Source organism: Myotis lucifugus, unplaced genomic scaffold, assembly GCF_000147115.1.
Source record: "Myotis lucifugus unplaced genomic scaffold, Myoluc2.0 scaffold_14, whole genome shotgun sequence".
NCBI lineage: Eukaryota > Metazoa > Chordata > Mammalia > Chiroptera > Vespertilionidae > Myotis > Myotis lucifugus.
In genome coordinates this window covers 7,988,358-8,014,631 of record NW_005871062.1, presented here as the reverse complement: position 1 = coordinate 8,014,631, position 26,274 = coordinate 7,988,358, and the positions used below count along the sequence as shown (strand labels likewise).

The 26,274-nt window shown below is 39.9% G+C and overlaps 1 protein-coding gene across 1 annotated transcript; it reads left to right on the top strand.

The window, feature by feature from the left end:
- The first annotated feature begins 562 nt into the window (after positions 1-562).
- Positions 563-25,614, top strand: LOC102441373 (kininogen-1-like). Its single transcript, XM_014452242.2, has 7 exons — positions 563-757; positions 5,060-5,170; positions 7,032-7,116; positions 13,055-13,227; positions 14,351-14,458; positions 24,427-24,511; positions 25,385-25,614. Exons 1-7 carry the CDS (start codon positions 563-565, stop codon positions 25,612-25,614), a joined length of 987 nt encoding a protein of 328 aa, XP_014307728.1.
- The last annotated feature ends 660 nt before the right edge of the window (positions 25,615-26,274 follow it).

Below are 26,274 nucleotides of genomic sequence, written 5' to 3'. Positions count from 1 at the left end.
TAGCCAGAGACCAGATAGGATGCTCATTTTTATTTTCAGTCATTCCAATGTCCTGTGTGAGACTTCCTGCACTCACTATGTTCCTGTGCATCTGCTCTGCAGGAGTGCAAAGAAATTTTATTGAAAGGTGTCTGCTCATGGTTGCATTGTCACATGCAGTGTCCTTCATAAATAGCTTTGGGAAAGTCATTTGGGAAAGGGAATAAGAGGTGGTTGATGTTTTTTTTCTCTCATCCTTTATTGGATTGTACTCTGATTTGCTACACAAAGCTGTACAAGTTCCTGGAAATGTGCTCACACATGCCTCCCAAATACAAACAAGCAGGTCAAAGACCCAGTGTTGTAATGGACCAGCCTGAGATCTGCTTGGATCATCCAGCAGAGCCATTTGTCCTTTATAAGAGAACAAATAGTGGACATCAGCCAGAAGCCAAGCAGAACCCTAAAGTGCTAAGACAGAGAGAGGAGAGACAGAAGAGATAAGAGGCTGAAGAGGGTTAACATCAGCCTCCAACTTAGCTTCCAATTCTTGGTGAAACTCCCAGAGGGAGACTGATAAGTCATGAAGTTACTTGCCATCCTTTTCCTTTGTTCCAGGCTGTTAACAAGTTTTGCCCAAGAGGACCAACCACAAGAAATTGACTGCAATGATGAGGATGTATTTAAGGCTGTGGATACAGCTCTGAAGAAATACAATAATGGAAGCAACAGTGGCAATCAATTTGTATTATACCGCATAAAACAAGTCATCAGCACGGTGAGTGAGTTAAACTTGAGGTCATTTGGGATTTATGCTATCACTTGAACCCAGGACACACACACACACACACACGCACGCACACACGCACGCACACACGCACGCACACCACATATCTCACACAAAAAACTCTTATAATTAAAGATAGAGGCTTACAGCTCTTAGAAAAGACCAACCCCACTCTCTGGGCTCGGAGTTGGGCAGGGTATGACTAGTCCTCAAGCCTCCAAGATTGGCCTCCTGGGTTATCAGACGACAGATATCCTAGGCTGAAATTAAAGAAAGGTAGATGGAGTCATTTGAAAGGGACTATGTAGAGTGGGAAAATCCAGGAACTCAGTCTGGCCACAGCAAGAGGGTTAACTGGGTGACCGTCCTTAAACTGAAATATAAAGACCTCAAAGGGGAGGAGGTCTTTAAGGGGGTATGTCTAACACATTTTGTATAATCTTACACATAAATGGAATCTAAGAAAGTCAAACTTAACAGAAGCATAAAGTAAAATGGTGGTTGCTAGGGACTGTGGGGTGGGAGAAATGTGGGGGCGGTTGTCAAGGGTACAAACCTTCAGTTATAAGATGAGCCTGGTAGCTTAGCTCAGTGGTTGAGCATCAACCTATGAACCAGGAGTTTGCGGTTCATTTTCCAGTCATGCCCGAGCTGCAGGCTTGATCCCAAGTGTGGGGTGTGCAGGAGGCAGCCAATCAGTGATTCTCCCTCATCATTGATATTTCTATCTCTCTTTTTTTCCCCTTCCTCTTTGAACTCCATAAAAATATATTTAGCCCTAACTGTTTGGCTCAGTGGATAGAGCATCGACCTGCAGACTCAAGGGTCCCAGGTTCGATTCCGGTCAAGGGCATGTACCTTGGTTGCGGGCACATCCCCAGTGGGGAGTGTGCAGGAGGCAGCTGATTGTTTCTCTCTCATCAATGTTTCTAACTCTCTATCCCTCTCCCTTCCTCTCTGTAAAAAATCAATAAAATATATTTATATATATATATATATATATATATATATATATATATATATATATAAATAAGATTGCCTGACCAAATAAGATTGTTTGGCTCAGTGGATAGAGCGTCGACCTGCGGACTCAAGGGTCCCAGGTTCGATTCCAGTCAAGGGCATGTACCTTGGTTGCGGGCACATCCCCAGTGGGGAGTGTGCAGGAGGCAGCTGGTCGATGTTTCTCTCTCATCGATGTTTCTAACTCTCTATCCCTCTCCCTTCCTCTCTGTAAAAATCAATAAAATATATTTTTTAAAAAATAAGATAAGTAGGTCCTGGAGGTCTAATGTACATCATGGTGAATAGGATTAATAATACTGTATTGTATACTTGAAATCTGCTAAAGGGCTAGATTTTAAGAGTTCTCACCACACACACAAAACAGGTAATTATGTGAGGTGACAATGTGTTAGTTAGTTTATTTGTGGTAATCATTTCACAATGTAAACATATAGCAAATCATCTTTTTGTATATCTTTAATACATGTAATTTATTTATACCTCAATAAATATATCTCAATAAATTATATTTTAATAAAACTAGGGTAAATGAAGGACAGTGGGGTATGTCAAGAGGAGTCTGAAAAGAAGCTAATATAGTTCTACTATATTAGATAAAATATCTATCATGAAGTCCTGATGGCTGAATGCATCAGGAGTAACAGCAATGTTCCAGTTGGTTTAGAATATTCTTTGTCACTGATGGATACACTCAGGTTGAAGATGAATCCTGACAGGATGTGTGATTCCAAGAAATAAAACTGGATGCATCAAAACTATTAGGTTGGGGGCGGGGGTGGAGGGTTTAGTTGTGATTTTTTATTTTGTTGTTGTTTAAATGAAAACAGTCAGGATGATGCAAATGACAGAAAAAAAATCAAAATCAAACAACTGTTAGCTTTATATCTCTTTAAAGTCAATCATTATCTCTTGATAAAGGAAAGATTAAGCAAACCTGGCTCAGAGGACAACTCCTCTCTCCAAACACATCCCAGGGATAAACTTGCCAGTATGGCTTTGAAAACAAGCAAATCATATACAACACAAGAGCACTTAAAGAATGTGTATGGTATCATGTATCTCTGTGGTGGTTCATTCCACAGGACGAATGCATATTTGACACACTGCCTTATTGCATAACTGATCTATTTATTCTCACATACAGATATCCTAACGTTGCTGAGGGAGTGACACCACAGGACATTATAAGTACTTGGTCCCATGGATGCTCTTTTTGCACTGTCCTTGACATCCCAAGCCCAATGACGTTATTCATATACCATGCCTCTCTCCACCAACTTTTTCCAACTTCTTTAATTCATTGCAGTCCATGTTTTCCACCTTTTGTTGTTCCAGTTCAAACAATTAACTAGGGGGACTAAATAACTACCCTGATTTTCTTCTCTGGTCTTTTTCCTGATAGTTGGGGCCCAACTTTGGCTGTATCCGTATAATGATCTTGGACACTGTAGAAAAAGCATCAAATAGGATAATATGACTTGCTCTCTAACCTTAGTCAATAAATCTGTGGGACTTTTTAAACAAAAGTGCAGGTGTAATAGTCGTGCATCCAGCATTGTTGAGCTGTCATCAACGTTCTTGTGTCTGTTTTACTGTTACAATATTAGGCAAATATGGAAGCAAAGCCATTCCACAGAGTCATTTTTAAAAAGGAATTCTGGTTCTGTTTTCTAAAGAAATGTAGACATTCTTAATTTGGATCTATTTATAGTTTCAGCTTTCTTGAGGTGCCAGTGTGTTATCCATCTTTAGCCTAAAAAACCTGGCATAAGAGATTTTGTTTGTTCGCATATGACCATCTTGGACCCTTTTATATTTGGAAAATGAACATCTTTCTTTGGGGAAAATTCTTGGTTATTCTGCCATAACAGAATATGTATTAACTTGTAGATTCAGTGGTTTGATACCTGTTTAATGATGTGCTGATATTCCAGAAGGATTTCTTGCATGGGTGAAAACAAAGATGAGACACAGGGAGAATATTTTTGTTTTTGATGTACCCTATTTAGAAATTAGAAGTCTTGTGTGATGCAAAAGAAAGCAAATTATTTTCAAAGGGAAAAAACACAAAGTTATGAAAATACAAGCTTTCAATAGTTTCTTCAAATAAATTTCACTATGTCTCTGTGATAATTTACTTTGGTAGAAGAAAATATCCATCCATTTGACATGATGAGATTAAAGAAAACAGCACAGTGGGCTTTTATTTATTTCTGAAAGTAACATTGAGCCATTCTGTATTACAAACTAGTGTAGTCATGGGAGTCCTGGTGCCCTCGGCAATATTTTATTGGTCTTGTCATTGGCTGACATCTGTGGCAAATGTGTTGTTATTGGGTATTTATTTTTTCTAAAATGTCCACAGAATCACTGTCACCTACTGCTTTATCTAAATCTGAGACCTGAAACGAACCTCGGAACTATCGTGTTTGACTCCATCATCTCCCAGATGCAAATACTCTGACGAGTGCAGGCTCTGAGAGAGCACTGCCCCTGGACTCAGGAGACCCGGGGTCTGGGTTGGCTTTGCCTTTCCAAGGTGGGCGGCTGCCTAAGCTCTGCCCTCTCTACTTGGGCCTCCGTTCTCTCACCTGCAAAGTGAGGGGCTGGGCAGCAGCACCTCTCTGGTCTCTTGCTGCTCCATCATGCCAGGATTTTGCATCTAAAAGCTCATCTAACTGAAAACCTTTGGATTTTTAAATTTTTATTTATTATTTTATGACATGTTAGAAAAAATAGAACACCAAACAAACCAAATAAAAATACTAAAATTACCCATAACTAATCTCATCACCCAGAGATACATGTTAACATTTTTTTCAAAAAATGACAATAGAAAGTACTCTTGTTTGTTTTCTAATTGTAAAAGTAATATATATTTTTTTCAAAAAATACTCAGACAATTTAGGAATGTTTGGTTAAAGAAGAAAGTAAAAGATAGACATACACTCACCACTGAGATGAAACATGTTAACAGCTTTGCTGAATAATTTTTCAGGCTTTTAAAATCATATATGTGCATGTAAATTGCTTTCTACAAAAATAGGCTAATACTATGTATACTACTTTGTTATTTGAAAATACATGTTTATAAATATATTATGTACATGCTTCCAAGTATTTGTAACTTTCAGTATTTTTAGTAAATGTTTTGCTCTTGATGAACTAAACCAATATCAAATATTCATAACTGCACCAGATCCCTCTCCGATGGTCTGCTGTTGTCAGTTGAATGAGCCCTATGTATCTTTGTTTTCTTTTTTCCAGGGAGACCGGAACATATTTTATTCTGTCAAATACGAAATCAAGGAGGGTGACTGTCCTGTTCAAAGTGGCAAAACCTGGCAGGACTGTGACTACAAAGAAGCTGAGCAAGCTGTAAGTGTGATGGTCTGGAGCCTCCAGTTTTCTCAATCGAGACTGCGAAGTTATTCTATTAGTGCTGGGGGTGATGAGTACTGTGGAGCCTGTTTGTGAGGGGTGCACATAAACGCTCAAATGTGTACAAAAGTCAAATGGTTGATGTCTATGTTCTTGCACAGACAGAAAGGGCATGAGAGGCCAGCCATGAGATTGGAGAAAGCCCTCCCATGAAGAGGGGACTCCTATGACCAATTGGGTGCTTTATTTGTGCAGACCTGAGTTGGAATTCTACTCTGCCTCTAATTAGCTGACCACTTTTAACCCATGGGCTCCCTTGTAAAAGGGAGGTAAAATTGACCTAAATTGAAAGGTGAAAGGAGATACATATGAAAAGACCTTGTTTTAATAACAGGATATTTTAATCAAATGCCTAACATCTGTATGCCACACCACAGCTGGTTGTTTGGCCTTACCTGAGGGAGTTAACAGCCAGTATCTGCCAGGAAGGAAGCCACTCTTTCCACAGTCCATGGACTCACCTCTTTAATGTGTCAAAATGTTATTGGTGGAAATGGGGTGTCCACTGGTGGGAAGTGGGGGATCCCTTTCCCCACTGGATGTTGAGGGTCTGGTCCTCATGACATCTTGAGAAAAAAATTTCTAAGACTCACACTTTATTTGTGTGGAATTCCATATCTGCATTTCTAAAGTCCCATTTCCCTTAAACCAGTCCTAAAAGAGGTGCAGCCAGGGATTCAGCAGAGCCAAAAGCAAAAGCAATGTCCAAAGTTTTCATTCCATGGTGGAGCTGGGTCTGGCACAGCATCAGGACTAGTTCCCGTCCAGTAGTCCATTGTATGTGTGTGTGTTTGTGGTGGGGGGAGACATATGGCTGTGGGCCATGCGAGTGCCTGCAGAGGAGTGTGTCCACTGCAAAAGAGAGCCAGGAGCCCCAGTGTGCAAGAGAGGCAGGAGAGAGAACTCCTTTGTTTAGGAGTTTAATATCTGAAATATTCCTTTGCTTGCAGTGGCCACACCGACTATGTTCCCATGGTGACTGACAGACAAGTACCTTCCTTAGGTCACCCAGACTTTACTGGGCCTGTGTCTATTTGGCCTTCCCTTTGCTCATTTTCAGTTAATACCTGGTTATTACAATGGTATCAAAAGCACCACATCCTCTGTGCAGTTGAACCCTGAAGTTGAACTATAAGAGGAGAGTTTGGCAGGCTAGTTTTAGGGCAATGTGTTCACCTTGGTGAAAAAGAAATATCTCTAGTGCTACAAACATAACATTATTTTAAAACCTCACTATCTATACTGCCTCTCCTCTGGACACTTCATGAATATCAATGATTTGTAAATAATAATGATTAGGCTACAAAAACATTCATTCTGGTGTCTCAAAAGTCTGTTAGAAAAGAATCTTAAGTTTTAAATAAGAGAAAAGCCATACTTACTAGTAGCAACAGCCCTAGGTGCCCTGCTCCATCTGAAAGATTAAGATAAATGGTATCCTTTTTCTCTTTCTTTCTTTCTCCCTTCCTTCCTTCCTTCCTTCCTTCCTTCCTTTCTTCCTTTCTTCCTTCTTTCCTTCCTTCCTTTCTTTCTTTCTTTCTTTCTTTCTTTCTTTCTTTCTTTCTTTCTTTCTTTCTTCCTTTCTTTCTTTCTTTTTTTCTTTCTTTCTTTCTTTCTTTCTTTCTTTCTTTCTTTCTTTCTTTCTTTCTTTCTTTCTTTCTTTCTTTCTTTCCTTCTTTCTTTCTTTCTTCCTTCATTTCTTTCTTCCTTTCTTCCTTCCTTTCTTTCTTTCTTTCTTTCTTTCTTTCTTTCTTTCTTTCTTTCTTTCTTTCTTTCTTTCTTTCTTTCTTCTTTCTAGGCCACAGGAGAATGCATGGCGACCATAGGGAAGAAAGGGAAAATGGAATTCTCCGTGACAACCCAGACCTGCCACATTACTCCAGGTAGCTGATATATAGTGTGGTGATGCCCTGGGGGGAAACAAACCATTTCCTGTAGGGCCAGGAGCATAACCTGGACAAAGCCCTTTCCCAGAGGGCAGTGGGTGGCTATGCAATGCCATTTACCGACTTGGCTGTTGGGGGGTCTTTGGTGGCAGAGTCCTGAGGGTGGGGCCAGGCTCCTGTCAATCATCCCCTGGCCTCTCCCTGGACAGCAGCACTGAATTAGATGTGTGCAAAGGCCCTGGAAAGGACTAGAAAACATGCCACATGCTTCAATTGTGGGGGTGTCCTACAGCCAGAAAAGCACAGGCTTTGAGGTCAGATCTGGCCTGCAATCCTTCAAAAGCTCTTCACCTTTTTGGTTTCCCTTTTTCTTTTTTATTTAAATATATTTTATTGATTTTTTACAGAGAGGAAAAGAGAGGGATAGAGAGTTAGAAACATCGATGACAGAGAAACATTGATCAGCTGCCTCCTGCACACCTCCTACTGGGGATGTGCCCACAACCAAGGTACATGCCCTTGACCAGAATTGTCCTTGACCAGAATCGAACCTGGGACGACGCTCTATCCACTGAGCCAAACCAGTTAGGGCTGGTTTCTCTATTTCTTAAAAGGGAATCAGAGTAATTTTCACTTCAGAGGATTATTGTAGACTGAAACAAGATGGTCGGCTTGAAGTTAAAGCATAATAATTAATTGATGATCATCAGAATAAAAGTAATCATAGCTGATATTTATTGAGCACTTATTGTTAGCCACAGTGCTAATCATTTTACATATGTTGATTTATTTCATCCTCACAACAATTCTATGAGGCAAGTGTTAATATTCTCATTTTATAAATGAGGAAACCCAGTCCCACCACAGTTAAGTATTTAGCAGAGTTGGTATAGTAGAACCTATAAGAATGGAGCAACTTATGCAGAGATATAACCACTGTTAGCTCCTTCCCTCTGGTGGCAGAGTGGTGGGTGCAGAAGAATGGGCACATCTAGGGGATGTCAGTCACAAAAGCCAACCCAGAACTGGCCTTTTGCAAGATAGAGTTTTAGTTTAGGAGGCTCCAGACAGCATCTTCAGCCACACTCGTGAACATCAGTGGAGGAGCAATTGTTCTATATTGGCCTTAATCATCCATAAGGAACCCACAAAAACTATATTTCTTGAGTTTCAGCTCTTGCAACAAGTGGCATTCAAAGAAAAACAGTCCAAAACAGAAATCACAATTTAAAAAAAAGATGGTGTAGCTTTTAGTTATTTAGTTTAAGTACTTTAACTCATAAGCAAATTTTCACATGATCCAGAACACAGCACTTATATACTATGAGCGAAAAAGTTCTTTGCCACACCGTGTAGATCCACAATTACTTCAAGATCCACAGTCCCTTATCTGAAATCTTTTTGGCCAAATATCTTTCAGAATTCAAAATTTAAAATCTTTTTTAAATTTTTAAAAATTTCCCTAGAAATGTTGGAGCAGGATGAAAAATCATTCCGTTGCCTGGAAAAATTGAATTTGCATCTTTCACCCTCAAAAGACTGCCCCATCTCTCCTCTTACCTCAGTCAGAGCTGCCCTTGACGTCAGCAAACCATCCTCTGGTCTCTATTCCCTTCCACCTCTCCTTTCTGTGTTCATCAATCTTTTGTCCTGCCGTCAGTAATTCTCTCCTTTCCCATGTAAGTCCCCTCCAGTTTGTTAACTTTGTCCACTGCCCTGATGCAACATATCTTCTGCAAGGGAAGAGCAGAGAGGAAAGCTATGAATATTCACCCAGTAAATCTTTTTTATGACACACATGCTTATGGAGTGAGTGACAAGAAACAGCTGCAGGGGGAGTTGTGCTGACATACTCACAACTGAGGGATACTGTTGTAGAACACTGTTGGCCTCCTGATTCTATTTGGGTCCTACACACTCACATGGTGAGAGCCCAAGGCAAAGGGCCCCAAGATGCCTTCATGACTTCCTCTCTACAGTGTCTGCCTCTACTGACCAGCAGGTTAAGGCTATCTGTTATAAACATTACTTGGTAACCTAATACAAGCTCGCTCCTATTTTAATATTTTACTAAAACCCAGTCAGTCGCACCCCATCTTTACTGCCAACCACTTTTTAATTCCATTCAGTGGGTCTATGCACACCCTGAAATTCTATGGAGAACGTTGTGAGTACCGGCATTTTCCTGGAGAGGGCGCCATAGTTCTTATCAGGTTTACCAAGAAGCCCATGACCGTTGGAATATAGTTCATAGCCCCTGGACTCCAGGGAGTCCACAGCAGAGGACTCCACAGCAGAGGACTCTCTTTTTTAAAAAAATTAAATCTTTATTGTTCAGATGATTACAGTTGTTCCTCTTTTTTCCCCCATAGCTCCCCTCCACTCGGTTCCCACCCCACCCTCTGCCTTTACGTCCACCCCAGTGTCCTCATCCATAGGTGTATGATTTTTGTCCAGTCTCTTCCCACACCCCCACACCCCTACCCCCCTGAGAAGTGTCAGTCCACTCCCTTCCTATGCCCCTGATTCTATTATATTCACCAGTTCATTCTGTTCATCAAATTATTTATTCCCTTGATTTTTAGATTCACTTGTTGATATATATGTATTTGTTGTTCATAATTTTTATCTTTACCTTTTTCTTCTTCTTCCTCTTCTTCTTAAAGGATACCTTTCAGCATTTCATATAATACTGGTTTGGTGATGATGAACTGCTTTAGCTTTTTCTTATCTGTGAAGCTCTTTATCTGACCTTCAATCCTGAATGATAGCTTTGCTGGGAAAAGTAATCTTGGTTGTAGGTTCTTGCTATTCATCACTTTGAATATTTCTTGCCACTCCCTTCTGGCCTGCATAGTTTCTATTGAGAAATCAGTTGACAGTCGTATGGGTACTCCCTTGTAGGTAACTAACTGTTTTTCTCTTGCTGCTTTTAAGATTCTCTCTTTGTCTTTTGCTCTTGGCATTTTAATTATGATGTGTCTTGGTGTGGTCCTGTTTGGATTCCTTTTGTTTGGGGTTCTCTGAGCATCCTGAACTTGGAAGTCTATTTCTTTCACCAGGTAGGGAAATTTTCTGTCATTATTTCCTCAAATAGGTTTTCAATATCTTGCGCTCTCTCTTCTTCTGGCACCCCTATAATTCAAATGTTGGTACGCTTGAAGTTGTCTCAGAGGCTTCTTACACTATATTCATATTTTTGGATTCATTTTTCTTTTTGTTTTTCCGCTCGGGCGTTTTTTGTTTCTTCGTATTTCAAATCTTTGACTTGATTCTTGGGATCTTCTAGTCTGCTGTTGGATCTCTGCATAATATTTTTTATTTCAGTCAGTGTATGCTTAATTTCTAGCTGGTCCTTTATCATATCTTGAGGGTCTCACTAGATTTATGGAAGATCTCACTAAATTTATCAGCAGTTTCTAGAAAATTGTTGAAAAACCTTATAACCGTGGTTTTGAACTCTATATCCAGTAGTTTGCTTTCCTCCATTTCTGTCATTTGTGACCTGTTTCTTTGTCTCCACATTTTTTATGCTTCCCTGTGTTGGTAGAGTGGCTCTGTGTGCTAGGTGTCCTATAGGGTCCAGTGGCTCAGCCTCCCCAATTACCTGAGGTGGACACTCTTGGTGCACCCCTTTGTGGGCTTTGTGCACATTCTTGTTGTAGTTAAGCCTTGATTGTTGTAGGGATCACTGGGAGGAATTGACCTCCAGGTCAATTGGCTGTGAGAATCAGCTGTGTCTACAGTGGGAGAACTTCTGTGCTGGAGACACCCTTCTGGGGCAAGGCTTGCTTCAGTGGGGCTTGGTGCTCACTGAGTCTGCCCCCTGAGTGTGTCCCTTATGGATCTGAGGAGTTGTAATCTGGATGGTCTACTCTGACCACTGGGTACACTGGCTCTTGGATCTCTAAGGAGGTGCTAATTTAGCCTCTGCCTGAGGTTACCCAGCAGGAGCTACAGAGACATCTGCAGATTCCTCTTCTTTGTTTGGAGTTGGGAGGTGCCCAGATGAGGCCCAGTTGTGAAGCAATGCAAGCTGCTGTGGGGCCTTGGGCCTTTTTTTGGATGTTCTGGGTCTCTCTGACCCAGCTGCAGTTAGTTAGGTAATTTTAGATTGCAAAGGGCCAGGTCATTCATATGCAAAAGCCTCTGTGCACAACTTGGGTGGGACGGGGTCTCAGGGAATCAACAGGGCAGACCAAACAGCTATTGCTGATCTTCAGCCCTGCCCTAAGGGGCCCTGGGTCTCACTCTTCCAGGGTAATTGCTGCAAGCACCTCTGAGAGAAAGCCGCCCTCGAGTTCTACCCAATGCCAGACAGTCCAGTTTCTCCCCATATGAGTCTGGGTCCCCAGAGACTCGCCAGGAACTGGCATTCAGAGCAGTCGGGAGATTGTGCCTCCCTCTCGATTGAAAAAGATAGCCCTGTCCTCAGTTGCCAGCCCTTTCCACACATGCCTCGGTACCTCTGCACTTTACTTCCGCACCTCCTCTGAGTCTCAGTGTGCTTTTCTCTATTTTTCTAGTTGTAGAATTTCCACTCATCCAGCCTTCATGTGGTTCTTGATGATGTCCGTTTTGTCTTTTAGTTGTATTTTTGAAGTGGTTGTGGAGGCAGCAATTTCAGGTGTTTACCTACGCCGCCATCTTGGTTTCTCCATCCAGAGGACTCTCTATTAATTGTCCAGACCACAATAGCCAGTGCCTGTCTCCTGATTTTAGCCACAATAAAAAGTATACACCGCATCCCACACACTGCCCCTGACTCATCCTGCTTTCTTGAGAGCCATTCCTCCCTTTGTTCCTTCTTCTCAGGCTCACACTTTATGTTGCCCAGTTGACCTTGACCACTTTACACCCTTCTTAACTCAGGCCTCTTCTCCTCATGAAAGTCTTTCTTGAGCTCGCTCTAAATTCCTGCCTTCCCAAGCTCTTGCCGAATTATTTTGAAATATCCATCTGCACTTATGTCTCTCCCACTCCACTTTGCTCAATACCTTCACTACTGCCCAGTCTGACCAGCAGCCCCTGAACGATGGATGAACAGATTACTCAGACACAGTATGATTATGAAAGAGAAGGCTAAGGGGCTCCTGGCTTTAGCAGCCAGAGCAGCCTCAATTGTCTGCCTTGTTAGCCTTTTATTGCAGTTTTTATCTTTAGATACAATCAGTAGGGTGAGTAATCTTGGGAGGACACAGGTGTTTACATTGTCATCTATTCAAGGGCATCCAGGGATTAAGCATAAGGATTTCAGTAAACACCTAGGGTCTGTATGTAATCAGACTTGTTTGAAAAGGTCAGGAAATAATTAGGGGCGCCGATTTTGACACTCCCCTATGTCTCCCTTAAGTCGGAATTCAGATAAACAGGGCAGGTGGCCTTCCACACACTTCCCTTTTATCAGAATGTCCTCCTTCCAACCAAGTCTCTTGTGCTCCCAACACACCACAATGACCACTACTAACAAGTTAACGTAACCACACAGTCTCGCTCAGCACCTGACATATTACGGAAGGAGCAAAATATCTACATGTTTGTTGAAATGAATTCATACAAAACATATTATATCCTGAATGAGGCTTCAAGGAGCTTTAATTAACACTGAAAAATAAATAATGCTATATCTGTACTGTTTTACTTTTTTATAAGATGATAAATTAATGTATTATTTCTATAATTTACAATGATTTCTAAATAAATTTAAAATAATTATGCACAATAGTATGCACATAAGATGTTCCTAAGTCAATGGTAGGTTTTTTTCTCCTGACAAAAAGCAGTCCTGTGTTCTCTTTTTCTAATACAGACTAGAATGTACTAGAAAGTTTGTTTACCAGGGTCTTCAAAATTATCTTACTTATTTAGGACAAAGTATCTGAATGCGGGTTTTGCTCATTAACACTGCCCTTTTGCCTACTCTCTCTTTGTCAAGCCAAGGGCCCTGTGGTGACCTCTCAGTATGACTGCTATGGCTGCGTGTACACCACAAGGAATGTCCCCCCTGACTTCGACCCTGTTCTGAGACATGCCATTGAACATTTTAACAACCACACTGGTCATTCCCACCTCTTTGCTCTTAAAGAAGTAAAAAGGGCACAGAGACAGGTTTGTGCTTTAGTTTCCATTTCTCACAGTATTGTTAAACTTTGTTGGATCTTTATGTTTAGGGTTTCATAACCTAAAGTAAACCATTGGTCAATAGGAAACCTATGATTCCATGACTGGTGGTGAGGGAGCTCTTTTATGTCCTAATCTGACTGGCAAAGGAGGTAAAGAGCTTTTTCTTGAGTCAAAGTGATTGGGATACTACAATATATAAAGGGCAAAAGTGTGCCTAATAAGATCCCTGGCTCTGAGTTTGGTTTTAATGAATGGTTAGTCAGAAATACATGTTTTTCTTAGAGATGGTGAGATGAAAAGATCATTCTAGCCTTAAGGTTTTAAGAAAATTACATTATGACTTAGCCATCATGAGTCAAACATGGCTCCAAAATATGAAATGGAACCCAAACAGTTGGCACGGCTTTCTGAGCACTCTCTAAATTATAGTTTTCATATCATTAAAAGAAAGTAAATACTTGGAAATCTGGCCTTTTCATTGATCCAGTTCACTAAGTCTTTACTGACAGTTGACTGGGTTCCTTGTATTTCAGTGTCTAATTATGAAGGACTTACTTTAGTCAGTAACATTCCCTGCTTTTAATAGACCATCCAACTTCCTTTCATACAAGATGCATGTTCTACTCAATTATGTTCATAGCCAGCAATCGGGGTGGGACCAGCTCAAGATAAAGCACCACAAAGCTTACTGCCTGTCTGTCTCAGAACCTGAGAACTTATCAGCAAAGGCCATTCTAGCTCCAAAGTGTTTTTAACCACGTAGAAGAGTATTATTAATATTTCACAAAATTCAAAGGGACATTATTTTTCTGTTGCCTGGCAGAGGAAATGTTGCTAGGTTTTTCTTAAGAAAATACAGTAACTCCACCTATATATTGCTTTTTATTTTCATATGTGAATGTGTGTGTGTGTGTGTGTGTGTGTGTGTGTGTTGAGGAGTGTGAGAGTCATAAAGTGCTCAATGTTTATTCAGTCATGACTTTTGCCTAGTACTAAGAGTTTATATTTTTGAGTACTTTCAATATGCCAGGCAGTATTCGAAGTTCCTCATAACACAGTGAATAATGTTTAAACTGCCCTTTAACTCTTCAGTTCAACATTGTTTCAGGTGGTGTCTGGATCAAACTATGAAGTTACTTACTTAATTCTGCAAACTAATTGTTCCAAGGAGAATTTTAAATTCTTAACCGAAGACTGCAAGCCCCTTTCCAATGGTGTAAGTAGGCAAAACTCGAATTATATTGTTATTAGCATTTGGTGTCCAGTATTTACAGTTGTGGGAATACTCAGCTACATAGGAAGACTTGGTCATTAAGATTTCAGATGACATGCATGAATTCAGAGCCACATTCTCCATGTCACTAGTCAAGCTGCCTTACCTACCTGGTCAAAGATCTGTACATCTGGCAATAAACATTCACAGGTATAACTGGGGCTTGAGATAAAATGATGCCATGTCAAGTTTGTCTGTTCATGTCTTCACACTTTCCTGTCTCCCTTTCTTCCCACCTGCTTAAGGTCCTTCCCGGTGCTCCTGAGCCCTGCGCAGGACACTCCTTAACTTCAAACTTGCCTTTGCTTATTTTCTCCCATCCCCTCCCCTTTCTTTATTTTTAATAACATATCCTGAGCCTCCATCACTTTATCAGAACCAAAATTATGTTACAAGAGAGGATCACAAGGTGACAGTAGTTAGTGCATGTGCAGATGCCTAGGGCACAATGACCATCCCTGGGATATTTGCATTTTAGCAGAAAACTACTTTAAGCAAGGGATTGCTTCAAGCCCTTTAGTCTGTTGTTCTACTTCTACAATTCTATTATGTGGGAAGAAAATGAGGAACCCAGAGAGTAAGATATTAATTTCAGCATTATTATTAATAGAATAACATTGGAAATGTTTTCAACATTAGGGAATGTTTAAATAAGTTACAGTATGTCCACACAGTAGAATATATGCAGCCATTAAAAGTATGTTTACAGATTTTTAGTGATTTAGTAAAATGGTTATAATATGGGAAGTTAAAATATATATAAAATTATAGATACATATTCATTTAAATATATAAAGTAAATGTAAAATATCAAATGTGATGGAGGGGCCCTGGCTAGTTTGGTTCAGCAGACAGAGCATTGGACTGAGGACCAAAGGGACCCAGGTTCAATTATGGTCAAGGGCATATTACTCTTTTGCAAGCTTCTCCCAGCACAGACCAGGCCCTGGTTCACAGTACATGCAGGAGGCAACCTATTGATGTGCTTTTTTTCTTTTTTTAAAATATATTTTATTGATTTTTATAGAGAGGAAGGGAGACGGATAGAGAGTTAGAAACATTGATTAGAGAGAAACATCGATCAGCTGCTTCATGCACACCTCCTACTGGGGATGTACCTGCAACCAAGGCACATGCCCTTGACCAGAATTGAACCTGCGACCTTTCAGTCCACAGGCCAACACTCTATCCATGATGTGTTTCTCTCACATCGATGTTTCTCTCTGTCTTTCCCTTTCTCTGCCACTCTCTCTAAAGTCAATGGAAAAATATCTTCAGGTGAGGATTAACAACAACAAAAAAGTGATCAAGGGGAGCATTTGCGATCTTGCTCCCTGTCATATGTTGATAGTTTGCCTCAAATAAACTCATAAAAATACATTAAGTGATAAAAAAAATATGCAAATATATAAACCACAGTTAACTTTCAGTTGGAACTATGAGTGCTTTGTTTTTATTCTTTATACATTTTGGTACTCTTTAGTACTTACCAATGTTTCTAATCAAGCATGTATTTATTTCATAATTGGGAGAAAAGTTAAAAGGATACTATTAAGAGAGTGAAAAGACAACCCAGAAAATGGGAGAAATTATTTGCATCATATATCTGATAAGAATTAAATATGCAATATGTAAATAACTCCTATAATGCAACAACAAAAAGACAATCAACCTAATTTTCAAATGGGCAACAGACTTTAAAATAAACATTTCTCTAAAGAAGATATGCAAACAGTCATTAGACACATGAAAAGATGCTCAATATAATTAGCTACCGAGGGAGGGGGAGTGTAAAACAAGCCACAATGAGATGCCATTTCACACCTAAAAGATGGCTATAATTTTTTAAAAATTAGAAAATAACTAGTATTGGGGAGGTCGTGGAAAAATTGAAACATTTGCCCATTGCTGATGAGAATGTAAAATGGTGCAGCCACTGTGGAAAACACTTTGGTAGTTCCTCAAGAAGTTACACATAGACTTACCATATGACACAGCAATTGCACTCCTAGGTATATACCCAAAAGAATTAAAAAACAGGGAGTCAAACAGATACTTACATGCCAGGATTCGTTGCAACATTATTCACAATAGCCAAAAAGTGGAAACAACACAAATGTCCATCAATTGATGAGTGGAAAAACAAAATGTGATGTATATATAAAGCAATGGAATGTTCTTTAGCCATAGAAAGAAATGAAATTCTGCCACAATCTACAACTTAGATGAACCTTGAAAACATTATGCTAAGTGAAAGAAGAAAGACATAAAAAGACAAATATTGTATGATTCCACTTATATGAAATATCTAACACATGCATAGAAACAAAAGTACATTTGAGTTTTCTAAGGACTAGAGGGAGGGAAAGTGGGTATTTATTGCTTAATGGGTACAGAATTTGTGTTTAGGGCAGTGGTCGGCAAACTGCGGCTCGTGAGCCAAATGCAGCTCTTTGGCCCCTTGAGTGTGGCCACGAAGTTTCAATCCCACTGTACGTGCACGCCCACACTCAAGGGGCCGCAGTTTGCCGACCACTGGTTTAGGGTGATGAAAACTACTGGAAATAGCGGTGATAGTTAAATGATAAAATTAATATCACTGAGTTATATACTTAAAAATGGTGGAAATGGCAAACTTTATTTTACATATATTTTACCATAATAAAAAAAGTAGTTAAAAGGGAGGGAGAGAGAGACACTAAAAATGTATGCTCTAGCTCCTATTTAACTTTGTTATTTTTAGTCATCTGGCCTTTAAAGCATCTATTAACACCTTCTGTTTCTTATGTTCTTTAGTTAGCCATTTGAGGTTATATAGGCTTAGATGTTATCTGGCTTTAATCTCCCTGCATCTGTTTGTAAGGCCTTAATTTAGTTCCCTCTTTGCAACACACACAGATGCAGGGCTGATTGGAGTCACAAATCCAATCAGATTTCTGCTATAACTTCCTGAGCTTCCACTTCCTCATCTGTAAAATGGTGAGGAATAACAGCACCGGTCTCACAGCGTTGTTACAATAATTAAAGGACACAAAATATACATGAACTCTCTTGCCTACAACTGGTAAGACTGAAGGCCTTGCTATTCCAAGTTGGTCCCTGAACCAGCAGCATCAGCATCACCAGGGAGCTTGTTAGAAAAGCCAAATCTTGAGTTCCACCCACACCTACTGAATCTGCATGTTAACAAGATTCTCAGGTGAGTCATTTGCACTTTAAGGTTGGAAAAGCACTGATTTAAGAGTTTCATAAATAGTTCTTGGGCCATACTGCATATTAGATTCACATTGCCAGCTTTAAAAATAACCTCTCCTAGGCCATTCCCCAGGCATTCTGATTAGGTCTGGGGTGGGTCTCTAGAGTCAGAATGACCTAAAAGCTTCTCGGTGAATCAAATATGCTAATAGAATTGAGAACCTCAGAGCTACTTCCAGTATCCATCTCCTCATCCAAAATTAAGGTATTATAAGTGTGGTATTCCTTGTATCTTTAACAGCTATGTCATTTTTTATTATATATATACTAGAGGCCCGGTGCACAAAAATTTGTGCACACGGGGGAGAGGGGGTCCCTCAGCCTGGCCTGTGCCCTCTCACATTCTGGGACCCCTCGGGAGATAATGACCTGCTGGCTTAGGCCTGCTCCCGGGTGGCAGAGGGCAGGCCCAATCCCTAGGTGCAGCCCCTGGTTGGGCTCAGAGCAGGGCCGATTGGGGAGATGGGGCACCACCCCCTGTCATGCACAGAGCAGGGCGGATCGGGAGGTTGCAATGCCACCCCTAGTCACGCTCAGGTTTGCATCCCTGGTACCAAGAGAGGGCGTTGCGGCGCCACCCCCTGTCACCCACAGAGCAGGGCCGATCAGGGGGTTGGGGCGCTGCCCCCCTGTCACTCACAGAGTAGGGCCAATAGGGGAGTTGGGGCACCGCCCCCTGTCACACACAGAGCAGGGTGGATCAGGGGGTTGGGGCGCCACCACTGTCACACTCAGGGCAGGGCCAATGGGGAGGTTATGGGTCTACCCCATCACACACAGAACAGGGCCTGTGGGGGGGGGGGGAGTTGGGGCACCACACCCTGTCACACACAGAGCCACTGGGCGATCAGGGGGTTGGGCACTGCCCCCTGTCACGCTGATCCCGGTGCCGGGAGACCTTGCGGCTCCACTGATCCCGGTGCTGGGAGGCATATTACCCTTTTACTATATAGGATAGAGGCCTGGTGCATGGGTGGGGGCCGGCTGGTTTGCCCTGAAGGGTGTCCTGGTTCAGGGTGGGGGTCCCCACTGGGGTGCCTGGCCAGCCTGGATGAGAGGATGATGGCTGTTTGCATCTGGTCACACCCCCTTCAGGCTGGGGGTCCCCACTGGGGTGCCTGGCCAGTCTGGCTGAGGGGCTGAGGGCCGTTTTCAGGCTGGCGGGTGACTGAAGCTCCCAACCTGTCCTTTTTTCCTTTTTTTTTTTATTCTGGGCCAGCTTTAGCTCTGAGGCTCAGCTCCAGCTATGAGGCCTCGGCTGCTAAAAGCAGGTTTCTGGCCTTTGTTTACCTTCTGTATTTGAAACTTTGTTGCGACTCCAGCTCTGAGATCCTGGCTGACTGAAAGCAGGTTTCTGGGGGTTTGTTTAGCTTCTATATTTGTTACAATGTTTCTTAGGGAGCAGCTGATAAGCCGGCAAGGCAGGCGGGGAACCTGGCTTCCTCCGTCACTGGAGCAAGCAAGCCTCCCTGTTCGCATCAGCTGCCTGGCTGCCGGCCACCATCTTGGTTGGCAGTTAATTTGCATATCTCAGGGATTAGCCAATGGGAAGGGTAGCGGTCGTACGGCTAATTACCATATTTCTCTTTTATTAGATAGGAGATATATATATATATATATATATATATATATATATATATATATATATATATAATCTCCGTATTGGAAATAAACATGTCCCATGCAGAAGGCAATAAAAAAACATAGAAAACAATAATAATATTAAACCACATACCCAAATACCCAAAGATATCTTAGTGTCTTTCCCTCTTATCTTTTTGGGGGTTGGGGAGATTAAGGAGATATAGACAATTTGGTGATTTTTTTTTTGTCTGTTAATAATTGTCATTATTTTACATGCTGCATTTAAAAAATATTTTTATTGATTTCAGAGAGGAAGGAAGAGGGAGAGAGAGAGAGAAACATTGCACGCCCTATACTGAAGATCAAGCCCATAACCCGGGCATGTGCCCTGACCAGGAATCAAACAGTGACCTCCTGGATCATAGGTCAATGCTCAACCACTGAGACATGCCAGCCAGGCTTTCATGCTGCATTTTTTTCACCTAAGAATTTTCCTACAACTCTAAAATTCTTGATAAACTTTCTTTTAAATAGCTGTACAATATCCTATTAAAGATATGATAGCTTGTTGTTTTAATTACTTTCCTATAGTTAAACATTTGAATTATTTCCATTTTTATTATCATTAATAACTCACCAAAAATTCTTGAGAATAAGACTATTTCTGTATTTGGTATATATTCTTATTTTCATAAATAGAAATTTGTTAGAAATTTATGGATTGAACTTATGAATTGTTTTCCGTATCCTTTGTCCATTTCTCTTTGGGGTAAATCTTAATGATTTGAAAGAGTATTTGTATATTAAAGGTATCAGGATTTGTCATATTTTCTTAGTTGTTCATTTTTTAGTTTCATTATGGTATTCTGACTTACCAATAGATTTTGCTTATTGGTGACCAAATCTACTAACATGTTCCTTTTGAATTCTTCCACCATTCGCTCAGTCATCTTTTTTCCCTAGTTTGTCAGTAAATAGAGCATTTGAACCCACCTGGAATTAATTTTAATGTATCTTTTGAAGTTTATAAATTGAGGCTTTTTTTCAAGAAGATAACCAGATATCTCAACATTTTTCCTTTATACATAAATTTGTGACAACCTTAATTCTATAATAGTTTCTTATGAAAAACCTGTTCTCTATATTTGCATTGCCATGTTTTAACAGTAGGTTTAAATTTGTGATTTATTATTCTAGTATTTATAACTTTAAAACCAACCTTAGAATAAGTTTGTAAGAAAAACTTACGTTGTCATATAGATTGGAATTACATAACATTTCTAAATTAATTAAAGGAACCCTGGCCAGTTTGACTCAGTGGATAGAGCATTGGACTGCGGACTGACAGGTTTGGGATTCGATTCAGGTCAAGGGCACATGCTCAGGTTGTGGCCTCGATCCCCAGTAGGGGGTGTGCAGGAGGCAGCCAATTCAATGAGTCTCTCTCATCATTGGTGTTTCTATCTCTCTCCCTCTCCCTTTCTCCCTGAAATCAATAAAAATGTATTTAAATTAACTTAAGAAGAATTGATGTATGTATATATTTTGTCTTGGCATACATCTATACTTAGTCAAGTTTTATTTTAAACTTCTAAAAGTTGTGTGATTTTATTTATATATCCAGAACTTTGCTCACTAAAGTTATTTCTAGGTGTTGTCGGGGTGTTTTTTTGTTTGTTTGTTTCCTTTTAGTTATTGCTCTGAAAAATTACATTTTGTTTTTCATTTTACTTTATTCTTTTTAATGTTATTTTTATATAAATGGATCAATTTAGACATATTTACCTTATATTCAGAGAGTGAGCTCTGATTAACTCTAACAGCTTTGCACTCATTCTTTTGATTATTCTAGGTGTAAAATAAGATATTGTTTTATCACCTATTTTCCGATGCTTATGTTTTGTTCTATGTCTCAATGAATTGACCAAACTCCCAGAGATATTCCACACATCTTTATGTTTCATTCCTGATTTTATTAGAAAAGCCTCTACAATTTTGTTATTTATAATATTTGCTATGGGTTCCAGGTAGACATTCTTGTCATATTAAAGAAGCATCCTTACATTCCTGCTTTTAAAGAAGTTTGTTTTGTTTTTAAATAAGATATTGGCATTAACAGACTCATAGATACAGAGAACAGACTGACAGCTGTCAGAGTGGAGACTAGAGACTAGAGTGGGGTTAGGTGAGAAAGATGAAAGAATTAAACAAAAAAAAACACCAAAAACTCACAGACACAGATTACCAGAGAGAAAGGGGATGGGGAAAGTAGAAGAAGATAAAGGGGGGATAAGTGATGACAGAAGGAGACTTGACTTTGGGTAGTAAACACTCAATACAATATACAGGTGATGCATTATAGAATTGTACACTTGAAACCTATATAATTAACCAATGTCACCCCAACAATTTTTTTTAATTTAAGAAAAAAAAGAAATTGTGTTAGAATTTAGCAAATGCTTTAAATATGTTTTGAAATATCATGTTATGTATTTCTAATTTAATCTGTTATTTTGTTTTGACAAGTTTTCTAATAGTAACCTCTAGATTCATAAACTCTAGAGTTAGTCATTCTTTAAATATGCATTTAGATTTTATTTTTAGTTCAAGAAGTGTACCTCTTTATAAGTGAAAGAGGTTTGACAGTTTTCTGGGTGTGGTTGTGTGTGCATTCTATTTTTTCAGGTTTTGGTATCCAGATTATCCTACATAATAAAAAGGCAATATGCAAATTGACACTAACAGCAACACGACCAGTTGCTATGATGCACACTGTCCACCAAGGGGCAGACGCTCAACACAGGAGCTGCCCCCTTGTGGTCAGTGCATTTCCACAGAGGGAGCTCCGCTCATCCAGAAGCCAGCTATAGGGTAGCTGCAGTGGTGGGAGCCTCTCCCACTTCTGCAGCAGTGCTAAGGATGTTCAACTAATGGCTAAGGCCTGCTCTCACTGGGTAGCAGGCCTAAGCCATTGGTCAGACATCCCCCAAGGCAGTGGTTCTCAACCTTCTGGCCCTTTAAATACAGTTCCTCATGTTGTGACCCAACCATAAAATTATTTTCGTTTCTACTTCATAACTGTAATGTTGCTACTGTTATGAATCATAATGTAAATACCTGATATGCAGAATGGTCTTAGGTGACCCCTTTGAAAGGGTCATTCAACCCCCAAAGGAGTCGAGACCCACAAGTTGAGAACCGCTGCCCCAAGGGTTCCTGGGCTGCCAGAGGATGTCTGACTGCCAGCTTAGGCCCATTCCCTTAGGGAGTGGGCCTAAGCCAGCAGGTGGACATCCACTGAGGGGTACCAAACTGCTAGAGGATGCAAGCCGGGCTGAGGGAACCCTCTGAGTGCACAAATTTTCATGCACTGGGCCTCTAGAAGTTTTCTGGAATGAATTGGGTATGTGTTACATGCAGTTGAGTCAGCTCTGACTCCTGGTGACCCTATGAAAGAGTGTTGGCCACACTGTCTTGACCTCAACAGCTCTGCTGAGCACCTGTAGACTCATTTCTTTGGCTTCTTTTATAGAGTCAGTCCATGTCATATTTGCTCCTCTACTTTCCCTGCTGCCTTCTATTTTTTAGTTAGGTGGTTAGCCACTATTTTTTTGACTTGGGTAGTTTGCCACTATATTCTATGTTCAGAAACAGTTTACATAGCAAGGACCAAATGTTTCTTTAATTTTAAAAATTATTCGTCTATAAAACATCTATGTTGTTTGGAGGTGAGAAAAGGAAGTAGTTAGTTTCTTGTTTATTTGTTTAAATATATTTTTAGGAATTTTTTTCTTTTGGTGCTGAAGTCAAAGCACATGACCTGTATTGATTCAATTTGGAAGTTTATTGAGCCTTTCATGTAATGTAATGTGAAAGCAATTAAAAATACCTATATCATACTTATAAAAATATCATTTAAGTCATATGGATCAAATGAAAATACCACCTAAATATATTTTTATTATTTTATGTATTTATTATCCATTTGTTCTATCTTAAATTTATAACTATAACTACATAAAATTTCTCCACCACCATTATTTTAATCTATTTCTACACATATATATCTAATTCCTGCTTTATGTATTTTAACTCCATGCTTCTAGACTATATCTTTATAAAAATAAAATTATCTTCTTTACTACCATCTTGAGTTTTTTGTTACCTTGAAGTTTACTTTGTCCAATATTAATAATACTCTAGATCCTTTTTCTGTTTATATTTGCTTCATATAGTTTTGATCATTCATTCTGTTTAATCTACCTTTATCTTTTATATTACAAGATATTATTCTTGAAAAATGTAATACATTAATTTTGTTTTTAACTTTATACAGAAGTCTTTGCCTTTCTCTTTTTAAAAATGTTTTTATTGATTTTTAGAAAGAAAGGATGGGAGAGTGAGAGAGAGATAGAAATATCAATGAGAGAGGAATATCATTGATCAGCTGCATTCTGCACATCCCACTCTGGGGATTCAGCCCACAACTCAGGCATGTGCCCTGACCAGAAATCTAAACATGACCTCTTAGTTCCTGGGTGGACACTCAACCACTGAACTACATGGGCTGGTCCTGAATTCTTTGTTTTTCTAAAAGAAATGTTACCCATTCAAATATATTATTTCTTAAATATATTTTTATTGACTTCAAGAAGGAAGGAAAAGGACAAGAGAGATAGAAACATTGATGAGTGAAAGAACCATTGATCAGCTGCCTCCTGCACACCCCACACTACGGATCAAGCCTGCAATCTGGCCATATGCCCTGACCAGGAATCAAACCATAACCTCCTGGTCCATAGGTTGATGCTCAACCACTGAGCCATGCTGGCTGGCCTATATGATTATTATTTCTATGCTAGGTATTCTTGTCGTCTTATTTCATGTGTTTGTGTAAATACATTTATTGTTGTTGATGTTAATACCTAATTGTTTCTTATTCTCTCTTTTGCAATGAGGTTAGGTTTGTTTTGTTTTCTATGTAAAATCAACATCCTATATTTAATGTTACTAATTGTTTACTTTAAAAGTTCTTAAAAACCTTTTTAACTTATTTACTTTTGAAAAACTAGAATACCGGTGAATGTACAGATCATGCATACATGGATCCTCAGCTAAGAATTGCTTCCTTCTCACAGAAGTGTCAGATTTTACCAGGTATGCGATAATACATGTTTGTGCTCTAGTAGTACATGTTGATCCCAGACAACTGGCTTGGTCTTTTTATAGGAATTGTGCTTTAGGTCCCATGATACAATCAACAACACTTACAGCTGTACCCCATTTCTGCACGGCTGTGCTGTAGCTGATGCAGCTGGGACTGCTCTGCAAGTGGCCAGAGGAAATATGGTGACAGAAGGAAAGGTGTATGCTCTTTGGGCAAAGCTGATCTCCACATGCAATGTCAGCTGGTCTTCCTTGTCTATAAGATGTCACTACCTCAGGTGTTATAAATTAGGAAAGCTATATCTCCCATTTAATTACTCAGAATAAGTTCTTTCAATTAAATACTTTTTTCTCCTGCATGTTATAATGGGGTGGGGAGGAGTGAGATAGTGCAAGTTTATGGTCACACCAGTGTTTCTTATACCAAGAGTTGGCTTTTCACATACTTGGAAGATATTTGCATATTCCACGGTGAGAAGCATCATTGAAGCTCCCTGTTCACCAGAATCAGAGAACTTAAAATTTTCCCACTAGAGAATCATTCCTTTAAATTAAGCGTTGCTATTTTACACTTTCTTTCAAAAATGCAAAAAAGTTAGGAACAGTGCAGCACATTGATATTGAAGGTGTACTAACTAACACCTTCTGATGGAAGGTTTCCCTAAATGCCCTTGACTCTGAGGAGAGGAAAAGAGGGCAGGCAGTAAGGTGAAGGTCATACAGTCAACCTCTACCCACTCACTACTGGCCTTTAGGCTGCACATGACCCCATATAAATGAGTGCTGGACAATGTGCAGGAGAGGTCCTAGGCTAGACTGCTCTTTCAGTACACACACTGACTTAAAACCTGCTTCCTTTTTCAGAGGAGGATTTTCTATCACCATCTCTCAGAGATTGCCGTGGCTGCCCCTCAGAGATACCTGTCGACAGCACAGATATGAAGAAGGCTCTGAATCATTCCATTACAAAGCTTAATGCAGAGAATAATGCAACTTTCTATTTCAAGATTGACATTGTGCACAGAGCAACATCACAGGTCTGTAAATTAAGCTACAAAGATAGTGATATAGTGTATGTGCAAACTGCTTACTAATATTGCCACTGATCTTGGTTGGGAAATAGTATACCTGGTAAAAGGAATTGAATGTCAAGTCTCAACCTCACTACATGCTTGCTATGTGATCTTGGACAAGTCATTTAGAACCTTCCATTTTCTGTCTGCAAAGTACTGGGTGAGACTCAAATAAGCCTTGGCCAGGTTCTCAGTTGTTTAGAACATTATCCCTATATGCCAAGGTTGCAGGTTCGATCCCTGGTCAGGGCACATGCAAGAAACAACCAGTTACTGAATAAATAAATGGAACACAAAAAGAGATATATATCAATACATTATCTTCTCAAACTTTAAAGTGTTATATAAAGTCTAGCAACTATTATATAATTAATAAAATGTAGGGCAAGGAAAAGCTACTCTTATTCTCTGCCTTTCTAGAGTTGTTCCTTGTTGTACCATCACTTAGTGCCTTGGGATCAGCCACATGTCAGTCTATCATCACCCAGACTCTCTTCACTCTCACCTCCATGTCACTTCCCCCTTGCCTACGTGTCCTTCCAGCCCACAAATGTACCCTCTAGGACAGTGGTTCTCAACCTGTGGGTCGCCAAGCTGTGGGTCGCAACCCCTTTGGGGGTCAAAAGACCCTTTCACAGGGGTCGCCTAAGACCATCGGAAAACACACATATAATTACATAT